This window comes from Ursus americanus, chromosome 5, assembly GCF_024610735.1.
Source record: "Ursus americanus isolate L20-20 chromosome 5, mUrsAme1.1.p, whole genome shotgun sequence".
NCBI lineage: Eukaryota > Metazoa > Chordata > Mammalia > Carnivora > Ursidae > Ursus > Ursus americanus.
In genome coordinates this window covers 43,248,750-43,267,617 of record NC_142131.1, presented here as the reverse complement: position 1 = coordinate 43,267,617, position 18,868 = coordinate 43,248,750, and the positions used below count along the sequence as shown (strand labels likewise).

The 18,868-nt window shown below is 42.9% G+C and overlaps 1 protein-coding gene and 1 long non-coding RNA gene across 2 annotated transcripts in view; one reads left to right on the top strand and one right to left on the bottom strand.

Annotated features, from left to right (window-relative positions):
• RAB3C (RAB3C, member RAS oncogene family) overlaps positions 1-12,245 on the top strand; it is a 272,590-nt gene extending 260,345 nt beyond the window's left edge. Inside the window, exon 5 of the mRNA XM_087861892.1 lies at positions 4,278-12,245. Within this exon, the coding sequence (XP_087718018.1) occupies positions 4,278-4,465 (188 nt within the window). The 3' untranslated portion in view covers positions 4,466-12,245. The remainder of the gene's footprint in view (positions 1-4,277) is intronic.
• Positions 1-18,868, bottom strand: part of LOC148110086 (uncharacterized) — a 145,939-nt gene that overhangs the window by 16,017 nt on the left and 111,054 nt on the right. The window lies entirely within an intron of this gene.

The following is an 18,868-nucleotide window of genomic DNA, read 5'->3' as shown; positions in this document are numbered from 1 at the left end:
CAGGTGTCCAAGGCTGGAAGCTAAATCAGTAACCTATTTCTCGGGAGATTTCTGTCAGCCTTCACAGCCTTAAACTGCAGAACCACACTTTCCTACCTTGTAAATTGGAAATGATCTTACAAGTTTAGTAAGAAAAACTCTGGTTCCTGATTGAAGCACAGGCTTCTCCCTAATGTCTGTGTATGTAGAGAAGAGGTTCAAGATTCCTAAGAATAAGGTCACTTTGCTATAGTTGAAGTTAAAATACTGGGAGGGAATGGCCCTAAAAATCCAACAAAGAACAATAAAGGGTGAGGTGTTTGAATCTGTTATGATTTAGACCAGGGGCTTTACATGTCCATGAGCATACAATGGTAGGGTGTGAGTGGCCTCACAAAGAGTTGATTATGAGTCAGCTAGAGAGAGGATCACTTATGGCATTATAAACTTGCATCTGCCCTGAATCTGAACAACTAGATGCTAAAATAATCATTTCCAGAACCTCCTATATCTGTAATTCAGTATAGAGATGGAGGCAAAGCTAGTTTTATTGCAACCCTGTATCAGACTTGTCTATGAGCACCATTTTATTGGATCACTTCGTGTCTTTGAGGCTACTGTTGTAACGAGCTCCTTTAGTGCCTTATCTCAAATGAAGTCATGCAATAGGTCTTTACTAGCTTATGCACGCCAAAAGCTAGGCTTCTTGCACGAAACAGTCAAGTTGGGAAGGCAAAGGAAAAGTCTTGAGAGAAGTTAAAAGTGCTTGTCCAGTGAACACACAAATCGTAAGAAAGTTGTAACAGCTTCTTGCTGCTAGGGAAAATCTTTCAGTGGTCTGGATGGAAGATCCAACCTCAGCTAGCTTCTGGCTTTAAGGGAAGGAGCCATCTCCGTAACCGAAAGCACTCATTTACCATTTCAAATGTTCTAGGGGCTTTTAAATTTATGCTACATCGAGGCTGCCTGTGCTCTAGGGATGGAACACCATCCCCTCGATGATGGCAGATTTGCTCACGACATGGTTTACGGAGTACTTTAAACCCCCCGTTGAGACCTGCTGAGAAAAAAATTTTCCTTTCAGAGCATTATTGCTTATTGACAATGCACCTGGTCACCCAAGAGATCTGCTGCTGTGCCACACAGCGGGTGGTTTGCATGCCTTCTAGAGAACCATCAAGGAGTCATTGCTACTTGCAAGCCTTCTACATTGTAAGGCTCTACCTTCCATAAATAGTGATTCCTCTGATGGATGTGGGCCCAGGAATTGACAACATTCTGAAAAGGATACAGCATTTTAGATACCACTAAACACATTGGTGATTCATGGAAAGAGATCAAAATAGAGTATTGACATTAACAGGAGTTTGGAAGAAGTTGATTCCAACCCTCATGAAGGGTTTTGATGGGCTCAGGATTGAAGTGGAGGAAGTAACCATGGAGATTTGTATAAGAGCAAGAGAACTACAGTTAGAAGTGGAGCCTGAAGATAGGACCGCAGTGCTGCCACCTCACGGTCAAACTTGAGAAGGGGCTGCCTCGTAGGGATAAGCAAAGAAATTGGTTTGAAGTAAAATCTACTCCTTGTGAAGATACTGTTAAGATTGTTGTAAGCCCTTTGTTGTCATTTCAAAGCAGAGACAGGGTTTGAGAAGATGGACTCCAGTTGTGGAAAAAAAATGCTGTCGAACAGCATCGCACGCTCCAGAGAAACTGGCAGCACCCCCCCCCCCCCGCCAGCAAAAAGATTAACCATCGGACCTCTCACTGAGTATAACCATTTAAAGCAATAAAGTATTTCTTCATTTAGTTATGTGCCTTTTTAGAGACTGACATGCATTGGAAAAACCAAAAAATTCACTTCCGTGAGGTGGTCTGCCAGCACAGCTGGCCTCAGGGCCACCTTGATATCATTCAGATGTTTTTCTCAGTCACTAGTTATTTTCTGATTACTTAAATGTTCAAAGTTTGATATATAGTGCAGTTCTTAATTAGCACAGAACTTACAATTCAGCTGGCACCGAATAATCGCTTCCTTCTGCAGGGTACCTAGAGGAGCAAGACCGTGGCCAGGTCAGTAGTACAAAGTCAGCTTCACCATTACAGGCTGAGCGAATCCATGTTTCAGCAAAGTACTCGATGATTTTGTGCCTCCATTGCCTAACCAATAAATTTTTTCGATACTAGCACCTACCTCATGGATAAAATGAGTTACAATACACCACTATATGGTAGCCCTTCAACTGTGAGTTTATCATCTGAGCAGTATCTGGTTTGCTGGGGACTTGTACATAGTCTCATTTGAGCCTCATGGATGGCTCTGTAAACGAAGTAAGGCACATGTCATAGAGTTGGATCCAAACTGTTACCATGTTTCCTGGTCAAGCCCCTGAGACCATTCTGGGATTTACTGACCTGAAGTTGTACACCAGCAGCAGGTTGTGTCTAAAACCCCAGATTTAAGGAATCCCATTTCACAAAAGCTTACCTGGATTACTATCTTGTCACAATAGCCAAATCTTTCATGATACCTGCAAGTTCAGTGCTTTCCCAAAGTAGCATTAGGAAGAAAACTAAGTTAGCAGAAAAGAGAATGGAGTCTGTGCGCAACTATGGGCTGTTTTTTCTCAGAGTCTCATTCGGGGATCGTAACTAATTCAGTGGGGTCCTAGTATCTTGTGACCTAAAGACCCCTTCACTTAGCACTGAGAAAATCCCCAGTAAGATGCACATAGTTCCAACATCTTCCCAATAAGGATATTGCTTAGATCCATACCTCAGTTCTCCAAAATCTGGATCAGATTGTTGTAAGACAAATGACAGAGCTCGATAGGTTATAAAAACATTAGGATAGGAAAGAGAAGTACATTTGTGGTTTCTGCTAAGAAATCCAGAACATTAGAGAGCTCTATAAGCACCCTCCACAGAGACTAATGAAAGCAAACTACAAGCCCAAGAAGGTAGAAATATCCAAATTTTACAGACACTGGTCCTAGTCATGCTCCTTTAACCCCAATCCCACAATTATTCACAACAGAATATGTAATCAGTAATGGAATTCAAGGTCAACTACAGTCCTCCAACTAGTCATCTATCGTAACTAAATTAGAAACTTTAACTCAAGAGAAATACTTATTTAGTTAAATAATACTGAAGGATGAATAAAGTATTTCTGGGTTGTCAGAGGGTTTAGACATGAATGTAAAATATTAGTCCAGTTTTTCCTCCTTGGGTCCCAGGAGCTGAGACAACATCACACGATTTAATCATTCTGAACCCATGTGGCTCCTCTGAGGTAGGGCCAGATGTAACCAGAAGGATTTATAGGGCGTAAAATTCAGAATGGATTAGGAAAGCATTTTTGTGTCCTGCCCAGTACATCCTAAATCAAAGTCCCCTGAATGGACTGGGGAGGTTGTCATGGCAACTAGCAAGCTGAGCCCATGGAATGTGAAGGCAAACAATAGAGTGATAACGGCAGACAGAGCCTGCTTCTGCCCAGGTACAGTGATGGGTAGACGTGTGCAACTGTGAGCACATTTTTTTGTACCTTCTTGCAATGGTGGCCGCTTGTTTGAAATGTACCAGGTGTCCCTTTCCACATGTCAGTAAAAACAGTGCTACTGACAGAAGCCCAAGAAAAATCTGCACCAATAGGTATGTGCGGTCGTAGACAAAGCCCCGGGAGGCTACTCGCCTAACAGGGCACGAAAATTTCCAAAAGGAGGTCGAAGCACACGTAAGGTTAACTCCACTGACTCTGTAGTGCCACCTTGTGTCCAGTTGGGTACTGAAAATTTACTAAAAGCCAACCCTCCAAGCTTGGTGGGGCGGCAGAAGGGCAGGCTCAGAAAGAGTCGGAGGGGAGTGTGGTCGGGGGTGGGGTCAGTAGTCCCTTTAAATAATCACAGTTAATGAGAATAGGTCCACTAACAATTTTGGCCAAATCTGAAATGGAATAAGGAAAATAGGCCACATCACCTGTCTCAGTAAAGATTCCAGGAAGCTTCCTGGGGGCCAGGAACTGGAGGAAGGGAGGGCAAAGACAGGGTGGAGGATTCTTAAATAGACTTCTGCAAAGAGATTTGGTGGTCGTTGTTCATTCAGCCATGCTGGGAGCATAAATAAATGTCAGCATACCCGTGAACAAAATTTGGTAGCAAGATGACAGCATTTGTTCAAATTGAGTCTTAGGCCCCCCTCTTAGGTCTCCCACAATCACCAGGAAAAACCATAATCAAGTCTCATTTACTTTCAGCAGAAGTATAAAATGACCAAGCTGTGTCTGTTTCTTCCAGGGTTTGAATTTTTTGAAACAAGTGCCAAGGATAACATTAATGTCAAGCAGACGTTTGAGCGTCTTGTGGATATCATCTGCGACAAAATGTCCGAGAGTTTGGAGACGGATCCGGCCATCACTGCCGCCAAGCAGAACACAAGACTCAAGGAAAGCCCTCCTCCGCCACAGCCCAACTGTGGATGTTAATGTCCCCCCCCACACACAGGCAGCTTGAGGGGGCACATCCCCAACAAAAGCATTTATAAATGGTCGAGTAACCTTCCTTTCTACTGCCTGGTAATTATTTGAGGGAAATCTTTGATGTCAGTGGCTCATACACGCATTCAATTTGTGGGAGGTTTCCTGTGTTACTGTGTGGCAAATATGTGATCTCAAATTTGTAAGGACTATCTATAAGCATCTGGTTGGTATCTGCATGTAATTTGTTACTTGTCTTTGTAGGCTCTTTTTGTTTCCGATTTCTTCTCAAAAGTAATTAAGCTACTGCTGGGACCTCAGACTGTAATTTCACTACAACAACAATTTTGTGCCACAGGTTCAAATTTGCGATTCGCTTGTAAGGATGACAACCAAGGAATTGCAAGAGGAGATCTCAGGAGACTGTCATGGGTCTGGTTTTCAGTCTTACTAAAGAAACAAACACTGTGTTTGAAACCCTTGCAAATTTTTTAAGAGATTAAGCAATCATATTTCCCAGATCGGAACTAGATTTAATCCACCTTCTTTAGTTATGTAAACAATGACTCTTGGTGCCACTACTTCTGCCCAACATTTGGAATACTTGAGGGCGCAGACTGACAGGCATTACGTAACGAGTCTTTAAACCAAGAAGGGTAGGAACAGCTGCAGACTTCTCAAAAGACTTCCCCCGATTCCTTAATAACTGTCCCCCCATTTATACACACACCATCCCTACCACTTTCTGGACCCATCACGCAGGCATGGAATAGAGATGAGATGAATTTGAAGCTTGGTAGAGCCCCTCTTCCCATGGGATAGAGACTTGCTTCCACAACCAGTGCCTTCTGTTCACACCTCACCTTACTTCTTTTACCCAATAGTTTAAGTTAATATCCCAATGGCTCTAAGGTTGAGGAAAAGACAATTTTTATCTGTAATTTTTTAATCCCATTGTACCCAATCCTATCCCTCCCCATTCAGTAAGCTTTTACAGGTGCTTAAGTTACGGAGAGAACACTCTTTAGAGTTAAGGTGAACCAACACTTCAGGACACCAGAAGCAATTTAGTGGGGGGAGGAGGAGAAAACCATTTGAACACCCGTATTTTTTCTCCCAGATCTTCTAAGACCGTCTGAGAATAACAAGCCAACAAATCTCACCAGCTGTTCTGATTGAGCCGCAGAAGGAAACTGGCATCCTTAGCTGTGCACAATACTGGCCTTTAGGAAGGCAGCAGGCACAGACGGGCAGCTTTAGAAGGACCATTTAATTAGGGTGATTCTCTATCGCCCTTCAACGCTGGTTATGTTCAAGATTGTTTTTCCTCTTTCCATAACTAGACACAGTTCTAGTTTGGGGTACAAGTCTATTGAGCAAGGTTACCGATAGGTTAAGTGTGTCGTTGGAATAATAACCATCTCCAAAAGTCAAGGAACTAGGTCACATACATTATTACTAAGTTAGAAGACGAAGAGTATGTGTGGGACGTTTTCAACAAACCCAGGTCATTTCTCACCTGGAGCTTAGGATACAAGTATTTTTAATAAATTTCCACATCGGCACCCTGCAAGGCAGGCCTCAGCCTAGTGAAGGCGAGAATGTTTTAGATTTTACTAGGCCAACGAACTTCAAAAATCATAGAACTCACAGTGAAGGGCAAGAGAAAGGAGGGTGGCAAGCAAAGCAGACAGGTTTGCAACAGAAGTCTATTTGCGTGACAATGCAGTATTTCTGTAACTGCCTAAGAATGTGGCCAAGGTCAAGGCTAAAGCTGTTAAACTCACTTGTATGAAGCAGTAAGGCCAAGAAAACTTTCCTGTCCTGAGTCCCATTCCCATACACACGTGCAGATGTCAAGGACCTAAGTATGATGTTAAGAGGGCTCTTATAAGCCCCTTCCCCCATGTAGTATTGTATAAGGGCAAACAAAATCAGGGTGAGAGAAGTGGAAGGGCAAGAGCTGAGTTTTGCTTTTGTGTAAACCCCTTCCCTGAAAACATCATTGCTAATGTCATTAATTGCCCCTACAACCAAAAGACCAAGTCAGAAACCTACGTCGCATGTCAGGCATGCCTACGCTGAACTACTTTAATGCTGGTCACGGAAGCTTGATGGCCAAGTGTCATGGCCAAGGAACTCGATAATTTGTATTTTCCAATCTGGAGCCTTCCTAGTTCATTCTCTGTTCTGAAGCTCCCACCCTGGTGTGAATTTTACTGAGAAGTTTCCAGAGTGGACTGTCACCGAGCTCAGGTAAAGGCACACCTATAATCCTGCTATAAAGCTTGTGGGAAGAGAGAATATTCTCTAGTCCTCATTTCATGAAGAGATTTTAGTTTTAAAATTTGTTGTAAGAGTAACACAACAGGGTTAACAGAGCTGCTGTTGTCATCTAACTATAATAAAAATGGAGCAGTGTAATTGCAAGGATTTTTAGCCTTTTTGCCACACACACACACTTAACCTCCTATATTCCCTCCAACTCCCACTACAGTCTAAATAACCATAAGTCATTTTTACCAATGGCCTACCAAATTTGTATTATTTTTTTAAGATTTTATTTATTTGACAGAGATAGAGACAGCCAGCGAGAGAGGGAACACAAGCAGGGGGAGTGGGAGAGGAAAAATCAGGCTCATAGCGGAGGAGCCAGATGTGGGGCTCGATCCCATAATGCCGGGATCACGCCCTGAGCCGAAGGCAGACGCTTAACCGCTGTGCCACCCAGGTGCCCCCCAAATTTGTATTTTAAAGATCAAGATACCTTAAAAAAGTACATGCAGGTGTAAATGTGTACTTTTCACACCCAACTTCTGCTGTATTTGATGAAATTCAATTAGTTTTTCAAGAATGATTTCCTCTGCTACCCATCTTCTCACCAGTCTCACCCCTGCCATTTTTTAGAGACAAACCCTGATTGTAGAGCAAACGCTTCCGAGAGCTTTGATGTCGGTACGTTCCTTTCCGTTCTTAATGCAACTGAAAAACTAGTGGATGGGCATCTAACTGGGGGAATGTGAATGAGTGTAGGAGGTGCATGACCTTTCTGAAGTCCTAAGATGGCAGTTTAAGTGCTGCATCCCACGTTTGGGGTCCTAAGAACAACTGCTTCTGAACAGTGGATCAAGTTCATTGCTGCTGCCCGCCCCCCCCACCCCTCCCCCGAACAGCTTCTACTGCCGCGAGGTGAACTTGTCAGTAGATTCTCGGAGTTGCTGCTGAGGTTCACTTCAAGTCAGTAGCTCTTTGCCGCCTGGTAACTAAGTGCTAAGATTTTTACCTGTCAAGTGAGCGATGATGATGCCTTCAGCCACAGCAGAACACTGCAGTGCCGTTATGATTACTGTGAGGCATAAACTCTAAAAATCATAACCGAACTTCTCCGAGACCCCTACCTCCCCACACACACGGTGAGCACGCGCGCGGCACCTACTGAACTCTTACCAGATGAATTACAGTCCTGCTGTTGAGCACACTGGTCCTTTTTCAGGGAGCAATTTAAACCTCCAATTCTAACTATGTCTATGCTGAAAACAGACTTTCACGTATTTTTTTTTTTAAGTAAATTATTCCATTTTTACCAGAACTTCCATAAAGCAACGTGCGTTTTCGAGCGTGGCAGTCTGTGCTCGGCCCGCTGTAGATCTTACCGCACGGCACGTTCTGTGCCGCCCTGGGTTGACTAGATGGCATCACACTGCACTTAAGTGTCTCCAGACTCCGCCAAACTCTCCCAAGGCTAAGGGAGCCGCTGCAGGTGAAAACCTGTGAGCTAGATCTTACCTTGAAGTCAGGATTATCACCCTTTCAGACCAAAAAGTGTTCATCATTTCTATCCACTACTGGAACGCTCGAGCCGCTGGCGTTGGTGTGGAACACCTAGGAGGTGGCCTGTCGCTCTGTCTGAAGGATCCTCTCTAACTTACAGACATTGGTAACAAACTTTTTGTTCCTTTGTGTATCAGTACGCTAGGTCAGGGCAGCATGTGAGCAACTTGACCCACGTGGCCTTTCTCATCACCCCCTGGAAGATACAAGCTCTGCGGCACGGCTTCACTTTGCCTCGTGGTGTAGACTACCTGCGCTCGCGTAGTTTCCCAGTAAGTTCGGGAAGTCCTTCCCGTGAGCTGAACCAGCAGGGTCAGCTTTCTGGATTGCTTTGTATTTAAAGTGATTTTTTGACCAAAGCCACTTAAAGACATTAACCTGTTTCCTATTTAGGAATGAATTGGGACAAATTGGGTCAAAGATAAAGTGTATGATGACCAAAGGGGGAAAAAAAAATGTTCTCCCTATAATGTACCTAAAAAGGGCTCCAGATTCTAGAAATACAGTATCCCCTAAGGGGGGGCAGCAACAGGTCCAGGAATTTATCTAAAATACATGTACCTATTGTTATTTCATGAATAAATCTAGTTTGTCTTAAACACCTTTACAGAAATGCTTGACACTCCAGTCAACTAATAATTCCCTTTGGGAGATTAAAATATTTATACTTGGGCCACTCACATGATGTTGCCCACACACACACACACACACCTTCTTCATGAAGGGAAATTTTCATACGTGGTGCTCTCTCAGTGCTAGGGAAAAGGGAGCTTTTGCTGCGTTCCAACTGTAACTCACATTTTGTCGAAGAAGGTCTACAAAGATTCTTTACACTGATTTATGTTTACGCACATAATTTTCATGAAGAATAGAGGAAAATACATTTTGTGAACATTCTAGACAGTCTAATAAAGGAGTTCAAAACCTCTGTCAGAACATCTAGCTGGTAGACACACTGAACTTGCCAGTTATGGTTCTCTTTTCCACTTCCTGATACTATTTTTCATCTCAGTTTTTATAACAGTCTCCTCTCACTGAATGACAGGACTAAGAATAGGAAGTGAGACTCAAATTTCACCATTTACCTGACATCAGCACTAGTGTTGTCGGAGTTTCAACCAGTTATCATTTGCTGAAATGAGGTTGGGGGTTTACGTGTGCATTTTCATTCACCTGTGTTCATACTTTCCTTCATAGTGGACAACTGAGAGTTGGCTGTGGCTTTTTTTTTTTTTTTTATCGGCCATATTTCCATATTCATGTTTGGGGCTAGGGATTGCTCAGGTTCACGAATGCTGTTCTTAAGGACACAGATGGTACGTGAGCCGCGCAGGCGCCCAGCCTTTCAGGGACGTGAGCGTGACGCACACCTGTCTAGTGGTTCCATGCGCCTCATACAAGTGAAACTGGGGATTGTTTGCTGTATCAGTAGGATGGTTTTCCATGCATTGTTTCATCATCCCTAGGATGTGTGCTAAATGAAAACTTCCTGTAATTCCTGTTAATATATTGTTGATGTCAGACGTGATGTGATACCGTTGGACTGTCCAAATGTACAACTATTTAATGGTGTTTGTGGAACTGAAATGTCTTAAATGTTGCATGAAATATGTTATAAAAATAGATTTGTTTTCTATTTTTCAACACCTCATAATTGAGGGTTCATGGGCCAATAAGTGCAATATTTAATGACTTACTCAGTGTATATAAACTAGAGTGAAAGAGTGAATTATAATGAATGTGTGAGATGCTTTGATGGCTGTGTAACTTATTCAAATTATTTCTTGTAGCTGTATTTGTCTAGTGGTGCAGTTTATACAGTAAATACCTTATTGGTGTCATGTGAAACTCCTCCGTGCCTATTTCAAAGTAATTTTTTTCCTATAAAACCAAACATTTAGTATCTGCAAATATATGTCAATTTTGCGCTTTAGAATGGTGGATTTTATTTTTAAGACAGAATGGATGGTCATTTATTTTATATAGGTATTCCCTTCTTAAATCCAGAATTCTCTTAAAAGAGGCTAATTTAGATACCTAAAAAAAAAAATATGCACATAAGGTAAAGTCCTATTTATTCTTCTCAGAAATGTTGGTCACATGCTCTATGTACTAAGAATTTTTTCTTCTTGCATTTGTGTGTATATTTTGTTGTTCAACCTTGTATTTTGTTTGCAAAGTTAACACTGTCAACCCTGGGAATTCTAAAATGTTGCTGTCTTTTTAGGTTGTAGTTGATGTTATATTCACTTTCAATTCTCAATTGTCCACACTGGTGATATAGAAGAAGCAAAAGGCAGAATTCTTAATTTGCTTTGGTATTTCCACAGAAACGCCTACATTCGTCCTCAAACCCCCTCGGTTAATCTTATAATTGGTGGCCTAGGACTTCAGTGAGATGCAAAATTAAAAAAAAAAAAAAAATTAGGCCTGGTTGCTGGATTACCAAAAACTCTGTTTATTTATATGACATTTAAAGTGGGTCACCTACCTTAAATTCCTATTTACGATTTTAACTTTTAAGGCAAACCACTCATTTTAATACTGAGCTTTGCCTTTTCATTTAGTTAGCAGAGTAAATCATGATACCATTAGGAAGAAAAGTTCTGACTTGTTCACTAAAAATGATGGAAACCAGTTGGTTTTAGATGACCTTGGCCATCTGTACATCATATGAAGCCTTCTGCTCTTTCTACAGCAGTTGTCTGAAATTGACATGTGAAGATGTGCCAATCATATTAAATGGCTTTGGGCTCCCACCAGTGATGTGTGGCCCTATTTTAAGTATGATAGCGTGAAATTTGTACTCAGCTCTCAAACTGCCTGAAGAAGTCAAGTGAATGTGGGAGAAGCAGGGCGATTAGGGACGACTTTGTGCCAAATTAAAAAAAAAAAAAAAAAGCACATAGCCAACATTATAATAATAATTTAAGAGCATGTTTAAATATTTAGTTAGTCGTCACCATTATTGAATACCATATGCTCAGTATTGTGGGAATCAAACAGGGAAGAGGTATGGTTCCTACCCCTAATAAACTTACTGACTGAAAAACGAAGGAAAAAAAAAAACAAAACAGGATATTATGTAAATGCTGAATGATGTCCGGATATAGAAGCATAGAAAATGAGGGAGCTCTAACAACTGGAGAACTCAAGAAAGAGATCCCACAAGAATTTGATAATGATGAGATTTTGTCAGCCAATAAATGGGAAAGGTCACATTCTGTTCCCTATGAATGAAAAGGTGGCAGAGGGGGCAGCTAAAGATTCTTGCTTTTCTCTAGAGAGCCCAACTGGCCTTGTAAAACCCAACAGATTACCCGCTGGGCTCTCTGGCTTTTGTCCCCCTGAAGAAGACAAGCTGCAGCATTGACACAGTCCTCTGCTGAGCAGCCCCAGACTGCGCAACAGAACACAACCTGCTTTAACGTCACATTAGAACAGTTGATTTAGACATTTTGCCCATGCACCAAACCACAAAACATTGTGTAATCCCACGTCAACAAGAAAGATGTGTGCCCAGAGATTTTTCTGGAGTTCCATGTTTCCCATCAAGGGTGTTGGGAAACGCTCAGATGAAGACCTTCCTTTGCAACCGGGCACTTTTGGCTCCTCAGGGACTATACTGTGGGGCTCTGCTTCAGAAAATCTTGAGTAACAGCTTAGTGTTTTCATATAGTGATTGTGACATTTAGTTGAAAACTAACATCCGCACAGCAAATATCGTGACTCTTTATGTGTCCACAGGAGCTCCTGTCTGGGTTTAAAGCTACAAAGTATTCACATTATGAAGTTTTAATTCTCTTTATTGAAATTAATTGTGTAAAAACTGTATGTGCTCTATTAGGTATTAAGTTTGTATGTGAATTCTGTATAGAAAGTGGTTTTGTTCTTTGGGTTTAATCTGGTTTTATTTTTTGGAGATTACAATAAATATCTAAGAGACTATATTCCTGAATTTCTCAGCCTTAGTCTGATAATTTTTTTCATTTCCTTTCCATTTATATTATTTTTGGTCTTAGGATGCCTGTTTTCATTTCTTCTTACCTTCCTCTCCTGCAATCCTAGGGACAATGATGAGCTTGAACTGAAGACTGTCAATTCATTATTTTAGCCTAACATTTTATAACGTGGATTGGGATTTAGGCATAGGAGTTAAATTGAATATACGTATCTCGGAAGGTAAGTACTGTTTAATTCATGACTGACTAAATTCCAGGGTCATAAAACTCTTGGTTGTAGAATTAAGAATAGTTATCAATGTACTGAAAAGTCACCTCTTCTACCAGAACACTATTTATCCCTGCATCTGGGGGTCCGATGATCATATTGGTATCCTACTGGCGCAGTCTAGGGAAGGAGCGTTTGACAAGGACAACGTGTATGGGATGTGTAAGTGCTGTGGGTCTGTTTTATGCGTGGTGCATGTGTGGTAATGCTTCAGATACCCTTGCAGGCTGCCCGTGGGCTCGGACCTCAGGGCATGCTGAAGCATCCCGCCATCAACCTGTTCACATCACAGCAGATCTAGTAAGTTCAAGATCTCTTAGTGATCTAATTGTGCTATTAGCTCTATTTCTGGATATTTTCTTTTAAGTGTGTTCTCGGAGCCTTCCATACTCTGTGCTAAGTAGAAGCCAAGTGAGGTCCCAGGAATACTCACATGGGTCCACATGGGTCTAAAATAGGTTCCTAAACCAAACTCACTGACCGGAATCTCACCTACCTGGGTAGACAAAACTGACAGCATACAAATCAAGGAAAAAGTAACAAAGGACCTCCAGTTATATTGTCAACATTCATTTATAGGATGTATTCTCTCGTTTCTTGCTGTACATGAAAATACATATATTAGACTCCTGACCCTCACTGAACTCACACAAATGTAACAAAGGGAAATTTATAAGTTAGTATGGATTACGAATAGTTATAAATGTAATACTCCCTAACGTGTGTGTCTAATACTGAACATTAGAAATCTGTTTCATTTGGGGGCGCCTGAGTGGCTCAGTTGGTTGAGCGTCCGACTCTTGTTTTTGGCTCAGCTCGTGATCTCAGTCAGTCGTAAGACTGAGCCCCTGCTGGGCTCCACGCTAGTAGGGAGCCTGCCTTAGATTCTCTCCCTCTGCCTCCCCCTAGCCCCTGCTGATGCACGCTCTCTAAAATAAGTAAAATCTCTAAAAACAAAACAAAAACACCAAATTTGTTTCATCTTGAAAGGTCTCATCAAAAAAAAAAAAAATGCCTTCCTTGAAATGTTATGAAATAAATTTTTTAGACAATAGTCCTTGCCAGTGGCAAGACTTCAGAAAGATTATACATACTTCCTGGTGATTCTGAGGTTAAGGGGGCCAAACCAGTAACAAAAGATTTTAGGAGAAATTCCCTACTTTCATCTTACTACCTTAGTAATAACTCCTCAGTTTGAATTTAAAAAACTGAAGCTTCTCTGCGGCTATTTCTTTCTCAATAACATTAACAAGGTAGACATGAGAAGAATACACCTGTTACCCTTGGAAGATGCCAGGCTTCCTACAGGACTTGAAAAAGGCATATTCTATAGAAAAGGGCACACGGCACGCTCTGGTCTTTGGACACTTCCTGTGCAACAGCCACTCCTTGGTTATATTACATCACCCCACATTCACCATGTCCAAAGACTCTTTAGCCTAGTGGAGAGTAATCTGGCTGCCCAGCTTTTCTTCCTGATCTATTTATGTCCCCAGTCCTTTAACACTAGACTTTCTTGTTTATGAATTCTAAGTCTCAGATAGTTTCAACTAAAAACTATGGTCTCCATTTTTTTCATCTTTTGTCTATCCCTTAAAGCAATTCTACTGATTGCCTTTCTTCCACTCAGAAGGTGGAGACAATATAAGACAGGCAGGTACCGGGAAAAAAATCTGAATTAATGTTTCAAAATGATTTCCTAGGCAACAATTACAGAACAATTTGTTAAGTGCCAATAAAGGTCACACAGTGAAAGCACACAAGAGGGGCAATTAACCCAGAATGGAGGCAAGGAAACTGGAATGTTCTAAGAAGGCCTACTCAAAGAAATGAGGCCTGAGATAAAAGTATATAGGAGTTCGGTAGGGGCAGAGTAGAAGAAGATTGTCCGGAACAAAGGGAGCAGCAAATGCAAACCAGGGAGTTACCTCAAAGCATAGTGTACACATATGCCAAAGCCATTCACACAGGTGATCACAGGGTGGAAAACAAGGAGAATGAGCCAAGGCTGAAATCTTGACACTTGTCTGAAACGCTTTCCAAGTCTGGATTTCATCCTCCAGCTGTGAAAAGGTCTCGAAGGAAGAAATTAGCTCCATCAGGTTTGAGTTTTAAAGAATCCCTCCAATGGCAATATGGGAAATGGACTACTAGGAGACAACAGTGGAAGCAGAACAAGTGCTAGAAAGCCATTAGAATTATCTACAGTCACTTGCCTCAATTACAAATGGCTTCATATTGGGGAAGAGTGGGGGACACGCGACAGTTCTATTTAGAAGGTAGGTAGGTAACAGTAACCAGTAAGATACCAATGGGGTGACAACTGGAAATCAAGGGTGACCCTGTTGTTTCTGGCTCAGCTTATTACGTAGGTGTTAGTGCGATTAACTAAAGGAAAAAGTCCAGGCTCTTGGGCAAGAAAGAGAGGTAGCAAGATCCTAAACCAACCTTATCCCACAGACACCCCAATCTGCCGCTGCAGATCTGTGCATGGAACACCATGCTCTGAAAAAACCCCGAAAAACTAGTTGAACACCACCTAAACATTGGACAAATGAGGGGGAAAGACACACACACACGAAAGCGTACAGGAGAGATGACTTAGCCATAAACCCCACCCTGGGGGAGGCGGGATTTAGTCCAGTAGACAGGTAACCTGGCTGCCCAGATTTCAGGAGGGAACGCAAAACCAAGAGCTTCTCCTTATGGAGAAAAGGGCTTGAACCCCACATCAGTCACCCCAACCTTTAAGGCCTGCCCCTGGAAGATGAGCCCACAAAATATCTAGCTTCAAAACCCAAAGGGACTCACGTCCACCAGACTTACAAATGTATAGCGAACTGACAAACTGCTGCGCAAGGGCTGGTGGACTCAGACCTACCTCAGGCACCGGCACGGAGGCAATCAACGGCAAGGCGCCCGGCCCTTCCGGAAAGAGGCTTACTGCACTACGACACCACGCTGAGGGCCAGGCATCTGATTTAATACACATCTCGAGGCCTGCTGGGGATTTCTCCAGGGACTTAAGCTGGTGGACACCATCCTCACACTCTCCCCTCTACTACATTCACTTCAATCTCCCCCAGATTTTGCTTAAGGACCCCACAGGACTGTAACCCACAGTTCTGAAAGGGCTGCCGCACCAAGAGCACAGCAAAAGGCAACAAAATGAGGTACCAGGTTTTTCTGTGAAAGAGGCCTATTAGCTTCTCTTGGTAATTGTGGCCCGAAGGCCAGGATTACAATTAAACACACATCTAAGAGCCCACTGTAATCCTCTCCAGAAACCTCGGGGAGCTGGTGCTTATTGGTGTTCTCCCGCTACCACATCTGCCAGGGCCGGTATCTCTCCAACACTGCGCTCCAGACACACCTAAGAGCCCCATTCTAGGTGCTTTGCCTACTATTTAGGTCTTGTGCTTCAGTGTTTCTGCCTGCCACCTAGGAGATGCCCCTTAATGACCTAGCTCCAGTGGCCACCAAGAGTGGCATGCCTGCGTCCCAAAGGATCTAAACGAATGGACTGACACTTCCTGGCAGGGTACCACCCAAGGCACTGTGCAGACAGCAGAATACGATACATCCTAATCTTTCCATGAAAGAGGCTTATTTGCTACTTCTGGGGCGTAAGCCTGAGGAACAAGCTTCCCGTCTGACACTCACGGAGGGGCCAAATGACATGCACTGCAGCGATGAGGCCTCTGGAGGTCATCTTTGTGCTCCCCCTTTGCCTCACTCCAGGCCACTGGTATCTCCTGGAAAGGACCTTGTATACTCTTCTGGCATGCTGACTGCCACCCAGGGGACACCTCTAGATAGTAACAGTGAGATTTATGATCGCACTCACGTAAGACTGTATACATTTGCACACTTAAAGCTGGTGCCTGAGGGTCTGGCTCCAAGCAGCCTGAACCTAAATGCTGGCTGAGGTATTCCCATTTAGGACACTAACACCATGAAATATTGGGAGCCACTAAGAATAAACTTGGCTGTTTGGAAACCGCAAAGTTTTAAGAGACAACAAAGACGGAGGCAGGGTTGAAAGAGAGAGAGAAAGAAAGGAAGCAAGCAAGCTTAAGGTACTTACAGAACAACATGAAACAGACCATTATTTTTTTTGCATTACGGGGGTCCCAGAAGGAGAAGAAAGGGACAGAAAACTTATTTGAAAACATAATGACTAAAAACTCACCTAACCTCAGGAAGGAAACAGACATCCAGATCCAAAATCCCCAAGAGTTCCAAATACAATGAACCCAAGGAGAAACACACCAAGACGCACAATTAAAATGGCCAAAGCTAAAGACAAGAAGAGCATCTTGAAAGCTCAAAGAGAAAAAGCCACTTGTTAAGTACAAGAGAACTCCCATAAGCAGATTTTTCAGCAGAAACTCTTAGGGCCAGAAGAGAGTGTCATGATAGAGCCAAAGCGCTGAAAGCAAACAACTATAAACTCTACACAGCAGCTACCATTCAGGATGGAAGCGAAGAGAGTGTTCCAAATAAGCAAGATCGGAAGCAGACCATCACTAAGCCCTTCTTACAAGAAACGTTAAAGACCCTTCTTCAAACTGAAAATAAAGAGGGCTAATTAATAACAGGAGAATAAAGTATAAATCTTACTGGTAAGTGTAAATATGTAGTAAAATTAGAATACTCTAATTTTGTAAAGTTGGTGGATTCATCATTTATAAGGCTAGTATGAAGGCTATAAAACAAAAAATAACTATATGAGTCAGAGATTTACATTTAAAAATGTAAAATGTGGCATAAAAACAAAACGTGGAGGGTGAGATTAACAATGTCAAACAGGTGCATTCAAACGTAAGCTGTTATCACGTAAAATAGACTATTATAAATATAAGTCATTTTATTAAAGCTGCATGGTAACCATGAAGCAAAAAACTATACTAGCCATACAAAAAATAAAGGAATCTAAGCATATCACCACAGAAAACCATCAAATTACAAAAGAAGAGAGCAAGAAAGCAGAAAACAATAGATGAGCTATAGCCAGCAGTTGGCAGAATGGCAGTAAGAACTTACCAATCAGTAATTGCTGTAAAATGAGTGGACTCAATTCTTCACATAAAAGGCACATGGTAGAATTCTGGTCCATCATGGTGACATAGGAAGAGCTGACCTAACCTCTACGGACATACCAAATCTACACCGATTAGGGGAGCAATTCCTCCTAAAGAACTGAGGCCTGACTAAAGAGCTTCTGCAGAAGAAAAGATAGACACCAGACAGAGAACGGCGAGAGAGACAAAGGCATGGTAGTGAACAAAATCCCCATCCCTGATGCCGCAATTGCAATGGGGAGAGAGAATACTGAGGGACCAGAAGCAGATTCATCTGCTTTGGGGCAAGGAAAAAAAGTCACGGTTTAGAAGGGCAACTAAAATATACAGGAACCAGCCTCAGAACTCTACTCAATGGTGGGGGAGTTGCTGCAACTCTCCTGGTGGGAGGGACTGGTGAGTACCACAGTACATGTTGCCCTCCATCTTGTGAGCGCAAGCAGGAGCAGGGTGTGGGCATCCTGGCTGGCCTGCAAGCCCGGGAAGCCCTGAGCTCTATTACACACCGGCTCCAGATGCCATGGGGCACAGGGAAAAAATGCAGTTTAAAGAGCAATTAGAATAAAAAGGATCTAGCCTCAGAACTCCAGAAAAACTGTGAGGGAGCTACTGAAACTTTCTCTGGGTCAGAAGGACAGGTGAAAGTCACAATTTCATTGCCCCCTCCAACTTGATAGCATGGATAGGAGCACAGTCTGGATGCCCCACCCAGCTTATGACCTACGTAAGGCCCAGGACCCTAGTGCATACCCGACCATGATGTCCAACCAAGGTGTGCTCAGTGCACTGTACATGGGACATTATTAGTCAGGAGTCACTATAACTACAGCCATCTGGGAAAGGTGACATGGGTGCAAATGACCCAAGAATACCGCAGGACCACACCACCTCAATTTTCCAGGGCTCACCCTACACCAAGCAGCTGGGAAAGCCTGGCCTGAAACTGCCTCAGGTCCACCTACCACGTCAGGGTGTCCCCCCAACACAGTGACCTGAAAATCCTTGGCCTGTGCCTGCATCTGCTCCAGTCATTTGCCAGACCAACTCCTGTGCAGTGTGCCCCAAGTCACCCCAGCTTGCACCCACTTCAGCTTCAGCTATCCTGCCAGGGCACATTCCTTACAGAGTCCCAGGATCACCCTGGCCCACATCCACTCCATCTTCAGCCATCCCACCAGGACAGCCTAAGCATGGACAGCGACAGAACCCCTCTCCACCAGCCAGTAAGCCAAAGTCCCAAGGCACACACAGTCTCCACAGAGAATGA